Here is an 8039-nt window from a genome sequence, read left to right on the forward strand (position 1 = left end):
CCCACTTTACCTGACCATCCTCTCCCCTCTCAACTTTCCCTTGCTCTCCCCTCCCCCTTCTTCTTCCTTCTCCCCTCTCCTCTCCCCTGACCCTGCGCGCCCCTCACCAGTCTTCCTCCCCTCCTCCCAGTCTCATCCTCCGAGGAGTCTGTCTTCTTCCCTCCCTCGCCCCCTCTGCCCCTCCTTCTTCTCTTCCCTCCTCCCAGCATCCTCCCCAGCCTTCCTTCCTAATCACCTCACACTTTCCTACTCCTCCATCCTCCCTTCACCACGGCATCCTCCCTATCCGACTCCCCTGCTTCACCCTCCTCAGCCCCTCTCCAACCCCCTTTCCTTCTCATGCCTGTCAGGCTGTCTACCGCACCCACCTCCCCTTCCTCACCCCCATTTTCCCTATCTCTTCTGCCCCTTTTTACCCCATCCCTGTTCTCCCTACCCTTCCTTATTTTATTTTTTTTTTCTTTGTGTTCAGTTCTTTTGGGGTCTCTGCCTAAAGCAACATTTTTACATCAGTGAAAAAGTGAAGTTACAGTGGAAGGAATTTTATGGTTACATGGTTACCTTCCCCTCAGTGCTTCCATGCCAGAGGCCTGCCTTTTCCTGCTTGAAACCACAGCAGTTGGAACACAGCTTGATATCCCCCTGGGCTGCCAGCTGTAGCTCCTAGGACTGGCTCCAGAGAAGACAGGCCTGGGGTAGCCCAAGCCTCATGGCCAGACCACTCTGGGCTTGTCGAAGCTGACACAGTCAATCACCAGGAGGAGATGGGCTTGGAAACAGCCACAGCCTAGTACTAAAATGCTATTTTTGTTTATAAATTTTTTTTTGTTTTACATATTGTTTACAGATTTGTCAACACCTGTATCGACAAAATGTATGACAGAATTACCATATATGTTGTGAAACATGTTAAAACTAGCGTCCTTTTTATCTCTTCACTCTAATATTTCCCACCAGGGATTAAGTTGAGGTGACTCTAAGTGAGTAGAAGTACAAGCAGTGATCATTTATCAAAACAAGTGAAAAAGGTTTTTTAAGGTAATGCAAAGGGAGCTACGGTTGGTGAAAGGCCGTGTGGAAGAGGAGAAAAGGGGGGAAACAACCCTGAAAAGTCCAGAGTTGATCCAAACTTTATGTCATGCTGCCAGGAGGAATGAGAAACAGCGTCTCAGGTTGATCCTGCTGTTGACTGACTCCCACTCTCTGGAGACTACTGATGGCCTAGCCCTGCCTAGAGACCTTTGGGATTGGTTGGGGTTTGGACCCCTGCATTCCTAAGGAGAGAGAGTCTTCGCTTTGATGCATCTGTCTTTGATTTCCCTTCGTATTTCCTCTGAGAAACCTTGCTTTTAGTCCTCTTATATGGGAATGGGAGGGAGAGAAAGACAAGGAATGACCAGGTAGCAGTTCTGTTCCTATACACTTTGAATTATAGGTCCTTGAGGACAATAAAACAATTGCCCATTTTCTCCTTTGAAAATGAATTCTGAAGAAACGTAGGAAACTACTTTTGGGAATCACATACAAATCCTAAGAAAGGGTGTAACTTGTATTCCTCAGTGGAGTGTCATCAGTTAAGAACTGGAAAGAATTTTATTTTCCTCATGCAAAACCTATACTTGAAATGGGAAGCAGTCCTCAGAACAGAACAAGGAAACATTGCATGGTTCAAAATCAGGAAAGGAGTGTGTCAGGGATGTGTCCTGTCTCCATACCTTTCCAATCTATATGCAGAACAGACCATTTGGGAGGCTGGGCTTTATGAGGAAGAATGTGGTATCAGGATTGGAAGAAGACTTCTCGATCACCTACATTGTGCAGATGATACAGCCTTGCTTGCTGAAACTGAGGAGGACCTGAAGTGCTTGCTGCAGAAGGTCAAGGGATATAGTCTTCAGTATGGATTGAAGTTCAGCATCAAGAAGACAAGATTCTCGGCGCCATGATAGATAAAAATTACAGCTTGCTTAGCTCCACAGTCAACACTCTTGGTACCAGCAGTCAGGAAATTAAAAGAGAATTACACTGGAAAAATCTGCTGTCCGGGACCTTTCCATTGTACTGACAAGCAACGATGTCAGTCTAGCGACTAAAGTGCACCAGATCCAGGCCATAGTCTTTGCAATTACTTGCTACACATCAGAGCTGTGCAGTGACTAAGGATTACAGAAGAAGAATTGACGCCTTTGAGTTTTGCTGGAGAAGAGTATTGAACATACCATGGACCGCCAAGAAAACAAATAGATGTGTTTTAGGGAGGGTAAAACCAAGTTTCTCTTTGGATGCTAGGACTTTGAAGTTCCATATCATAATTTGGACATGTGGCTAGAAGGGACCAGTCCTTGGAGAGGGACATCATGCTCAGAAGGGTGAAGGAACAATGCAGGAGAGGAAGACCCCCGATGAGATGGGTTGATAGAGTAACAGGGGCAATAGGGGTGTAGGTGTATAGGAGTCACATTGGCTCAGGACAGGGTACGTATGCTTCAGAGCTGTTTTACATAGGGTCGCTATGAGTTGCAGACGGCTTGATGGCACATACCAAAAACTCGTGTCTATGAATCTTTCATAGCCATATTCAGAGTTGTTAGATGCCTTGGAATGTTTTCCAGCTCCTAGCAACCCCATATTCAACAGAACCAAATACTGCCGTGGCCTGTGCCATCCTCATAGTCACTGTGTGGGAGCCCCTTGTTGCATCGGCAACTTTCCTTCTCAATGATGTCCCTCCCCAGACACTGGCCCCTCTTGATGACCTGTCGAAAGTACGTGAGACAAAACTTCACCATCTTTGCTTTTGAGGAGCATCCTCATTGTATTTCTTTCAAGACAGATTTATTCATTCTTGAGTTAGTCCATTCAGTACTCTTCACCCATACCATAATGCAAAGGAATCTGTTGCTTTGGTCTTCCTTTTTTACTGTTTAGGTTCTGAATGCATGTGAGGCAGTTTTCATGAACGATGTTTGTGAATCCAAGAAAAACTGACAACTTCAGTCTTTGTCATGCTGTTGCTTATTGATCTGTTTTTATGATTTTTGTTTTCTTTATGTTGATGTATATTCCATATCAAGGGCTATAAAATCTGACTTTTTCAGGAAATTTTTCAAATCTTCATATTCAACAAGTGAGGTTGTGACATCTAGATATCACATTGATCGGTCTTCATCTGGTCCTAATACTGTAGTCTTCTTGGAATACTCCAGCCTCTAAAATGATTTGCTTAGTATGCAATGAATAAATGTGATGAAAGGTTAGAATCCTGAGGCACACCTTTCCTGGTTTTAAGCTGTCCAGTATTCCTTTGTTCTGTTAAAAAGACAGCTTCTTGGTCTATTGTACAAGTTTTGTATGAGCACAATGAAGTGTTCTGGAATTTCCATTCTTATCCATAATTTATTGTGATTCACACAGTCAAAAGCCTTTGCATAATTAATAAAACACAGGTGAATATCTTTCTGGTATTCTGTATGTTACTATATCTCAAGAAACATCTGATGACATCAATGATTTCATTCCACGGCCTATTCTGAATCTGCCTTGACTTTCTGGCAGTTCTCGGTTGATACGTAACAGTTTTAGAATTAGCTTCAGGAAAATTAAGTGTTTGTATGTGATATTTGATAATTTCTGCATTCTGTTGGATCACCTTTCTTTGAATGAACCGAGATTTGGAGCTCTTACAGTGGTTGGTTAGGTAGCTGTCTTCCAGATTTTTGGTGTAGACAAATGAGCCTATCCAGAGCTGCATCTGTTTAATTATCTCAGTTGATATTCTGTCAATTTTTGGAGCCTTGTTGTGATATAGTGCAGCCTTCCTCCTTTATTACCATTGGTTCTTGATCGTATACTTCATGAAATGATTAAATATCAGTTCTTTTTGACACAGTAAATGTGTGTATTCTTTTCTGTGTCATTCATTTGAATAAGATATATACAACGAATAAATCATTGATGGTACAAAATTCAGTCATTCACTCTCTAGCCTCATTTATGTCACCAAGTTAATAATTTCTGACTACCAGCCTTGTTTCCAACTTTGGCATTCCAGTCACCAATTACTATTATAAATATTGGTTGCACATTTAAACCATTTCAGCCTGGAAAAGGTGGTTAAAATCCAGTTTCTTCATCTTTAGTTGTTGGTGCCTATATTTGAATAAAGTATTAACAGATCTTTCCTGTATTCAAATGGTTAGTATCCTGTCAGTCACAATATTGTACTTCAGAATGAATCTTGAAATGAATCTTTGAAAATAAAAACTATGAATGCAATACCATTCTTTTTTAGGCCTGGGATAATAGATCTTATGATTGTCTCATTCAAAGTAGCCGGTTCAATTCTTTTCAGCTCGCAAATGCCTAGAACATTGATCTTTTTGTGTTCCATTTTATTTTTTACAACTTCCAATTTTCCCAGATTCATACTTCACATTTCCACGTTCCAGTTATTGATAGTAGTTTGCAGCTATTCCTCCTCATTTTCAAATCTTTCATTTCAACTCTACCACCAACATTCTAACAGTGTTCCTCTGTTTTTCATAGGGTTTTTGAAGGCCTGTTGTTTCTGAAGTGAATGATCAGATCTTTTTCTTAGCCTATATTAATCCCGCCAAAAGGTGATTCAACAGAATCTTGAAGGTTATTTTAAAAATGGTAGAACACTAGAACAACAGAGAAATAGCAGAAACTCAAAGTTGGATCTAGAAGAGGCCACGGCACCATTCACCAATACTGGTGTCTAATGGATCTTGGCTGAAAGCAGAGAAAATCAGACGCATGTCTTTCTGACCAGTACTGGTTATGCAAAGGTATTTGTGTGGATCACAACAAGTTATACTTAATATTTAAAAAAATGGGAATCCCAGAACATTTAATAGTGTTCACATGAAACCTTTAAGAGGCTGTTGTCCAAACAGCAAGGAAACAGTTTAAAATCAAGAATGGTGTGCATCAGGACTCTATCTTACCTCCCTATTCAGTCTGTATGCTGAGCAAATAATTAGAGAAGATAGGTTTTATGAAGAAGAATGTGATACCAGGACTCATTAATAACCTGCACTGTGCAGATGGCACAACTTGCTTGCTGAAAGTGAGGAGGAATGAAGATGATTGTTGCAAAAGATCAAAGACTATAGACTTTAATATGGAAAACAGCATCATGATAGTTGGAGAAAAGATTGAAATTTTCAACAGCTTAATCTTGCTTGAATCAATGATCAAAACCTTTGGTGGTAGCAGGCACAGAAATCAAAAGACATTTTACAATGGGAAAGTCACTGTCAGCAACCTCTCCAAAGTACAGAGGAGCAATGATGTTGGTTTAAAGACCAAGATGCACCTGATCTAAGCCATGATTTTTCACTTACTTCCTCTGGAACTGGAATTTGGACTCTGAATAAGGATGACAGAAGAATTGATGTTTTTGAGTTGTGGTATTAGAAAAAAATACTGAATATTCCATGGACTGCTGAAAGAACAAATACGTTTTGGAGAAAGTGCAAACTAGGGTGCTTCTTGGAGGCAGGATGGTGAAACTTGGTCTCACATATGTAAGAGGGGCCAGTCCTTGGAAAGGGACATCATGCTTGGGAAAAGTGGAGAGTCAGAGAAAGAAATGAAGGTTCTCAACAATATTAATTGACACAGTGACTGTAACAGTGGGGTCAAGTGTATCAGAGATGATGAAGATGACACAGGATAGAGCACTGTTCTGATCCATTGCTCATAATGTTGCTATAAATTACAGTCAACAACACGTAACAGCGTATCATTCAATGTTTTGCTCACAGAATCCTTCAATATTACAACTCAAGGTGTGAGTCTTTTTCCCCCCTCCCCCCTTCATTTATATCAGCTTAAGAAATTCTGAGTGTCTTCTTCCCCTTTGGTTTTATAACCTCAGGTCTTTGCACATTTCATGATGATACTCTTCTGTGGCTACCCTTTGAAATGTTTTGTTCAGCTTCTTTGTCCTTCCATTTGCTTTAACTACTGTATATTCAAGAGCAACTTTAAGTTTCTTCTAAGACTCATTTTGGTCTTTTTTTCCTCATTATTGTCTTTAATGACCTTTTATATATATTCAGATTTAGTATTTTAAAAATAATGTGTTTATAGGGGAGCTCTGGTGGCCTAGTGGTAAGGAGCTGCAACTACAATCCCAGAGGTGCACGGTTCAAATCCACCAGATGCTCTGCTGGGGAAGGAGGGACAATCTCCTGCTGTACCAGTCAGATCTGATTTGACGGTACACACACAAAATAATAATAAAAAAAAATTTAAAAAACAAACAGAATAATAAAATAAAAAAAATAATGTGTACAGGTATATATGAAATAAATGTGGAACATACACACACCTGACTCTACTCTCTTGACTTGGAATGAGTCACTTCTCTTAGGGTATAGACTCCAGGTCAGTCTAATTTGTAACTTTTGTGTATTCTTCTACATTGTTTAATATGTTAATATATAAAATTAAGACTCAGTTTCTGTAATCAATTGTCTTGATGGTAAGTTCTTGCTGTCAGGTCACACTTGTTTCACTCCCTCTTACTTGAGGAATTATAAGTTCTATTTGTTGGTGCCTATGAGAAAAGAGTAATTCCAATGCCAAACCAGTGCTAAGCTAACATGTAGCACAAAGGAAGAAAATGGGCTTTATATGTGCCCGTTTGCCCAGCTGGGTTCTTTAAATATGCTCCGTCTCATTACTTTGTTAAAGTGCAGTGTTAGGGCTACTTAAAAGCATTTCTTTGTTACCATTTCTCCAACATCCTAACTGAAAATGTTTGTCTACCCAAGAAAAAGGCCCATCAATTATTTTCATGATGGGTTCAGAAGATAATACAGATACAAGCAAAATGATGATCTTTAATGATTGGAAAATACACTGAATTTACTACTGGGAATAGTTTTTATGCCTTTTAAATTAAAAAAAAAATTAAAGGCATCAGAAAGAATAAATTCTTCTGAGTGAGAGTATTTCTTAAGAGCTTTTTGAGAAGGAATAGACACCTTTTGCTTGTTTGTTAGGACATATTCTTTCCTTGGACACTTTATTCTGTATCATCCAGAAATCAGGCCCTGTCCTTTGGAATCTGGTATTGTCCTGATGGTAACAGAGAAGTGAATTGGACTTGTAGGAAGGGAATTTCATTTTCTATTTGTTGATAGTTTCTTTTGCGTTCCAGTCTATCATCCTTCCAGTCCACAATGCTGAACGTTGGTTGGATGAATGCTTGAGATCTGTTTTGCACCAGGACTTTGAAGGTACCATGGAGCTGTCCATTTTCAATGATGCCAGTAAGGTATTCTAGACTTTGGGGGTAGTGTAACCTCACTATAACTCAAGTGAGAGTGCTCTGAGAGAAGCCTGATCTGTCATGTCATTGTTCTTTCAGGACAAGTCTATGACTGTCATTGAAACATGGAAAATAAAGTTAGAAGATTCTGGTATCCTGGTGGTCATTGGAGGCCACGATTCTCCTTCTCCCCGAGGAGGTTGGTAAACATGCTTGTTTATTATTCAGTTGTAATTATTAATTCTGAGTATTTCTTTATAGCAATAGTGTCACATTATCTAAATCCTGATATTAAGGATCTAGGTTGAAGGCAGAGAGTACCAGAGGAATGTCTGTCTGTGTTTCATTGACTATGGGAAGGCATTTGACTGTGTGACTCACAGAAATTGTAGCTAACCTTGAGGATAGACTAACAATGAGCACCTGATTATGCTCATGAGAAACCTATACCTGGACCAGAAAGAAGTCCTCAGAACAGAGCACAGTATGGTTCAAAATCAGGAAAGGAGTGTGTCAGAGATGCATCCTGTCTCCATATTTTTTTAATCTATATACAGAACAGATCATCCATGAGGCTGGACTTTATGAGGGGGAATGTGGCTTCAGGATTGGAGGAAGACTCATCAACAACCTACATTATACACTAAGGAGGACCTGAAGTGCTTGCTGCAGGAGGTTAAGGACTGTAGTCTTCAATATGGATTTAAGCTCAACATCAAAAAAGCAAAGATTT

At 40.0% G+C, this 8039-nt stretch overlaps 1 protein-coding gene across 1 annotated transcript in view; it reads left to right on the forward strand.

The window, feature by feature from the left end:
• B3GNTL1 (UDP-GlcNAc:betaGal beta-1,3-N-acetylglucosaminyltransferase-like 1) overlaps positions 1-8039 on the forward strand; it is a 136892-nt gene that overhangs the window by 796 nt on the left and 128057 nt on the right. The window contains exons 2-3 of the mRNA XM_006886301.1: positions 7196-7312; positions 7406-7505. Coding sequence (XP_006886363.1) covers positions 7196-7312; positions 7406-7505 — 217 coding nt within the window. The remainder of the gene's footprint in view (positions 1-7195; positions 7313-7405; positions 7506-8039) is intronic.

Source organism: Elephantulus edwardii, unplaced genomic scaffold (genome assembly GCF_000299155.1).
Source record: "Elephantulus edwardii isolate Elephantulus edwardi_28Jun2011 unplaced genomic scaffold, EleEdw1.0 scaffold00048, whole genome shotgun sequence".
NCBI classification, from domain to species: Eukaryota; Metazoa; Chordata; class Mammalia; order Macroscelidea; family Macroscelididae; genus Elephantulus; species Elephantulus edwardii.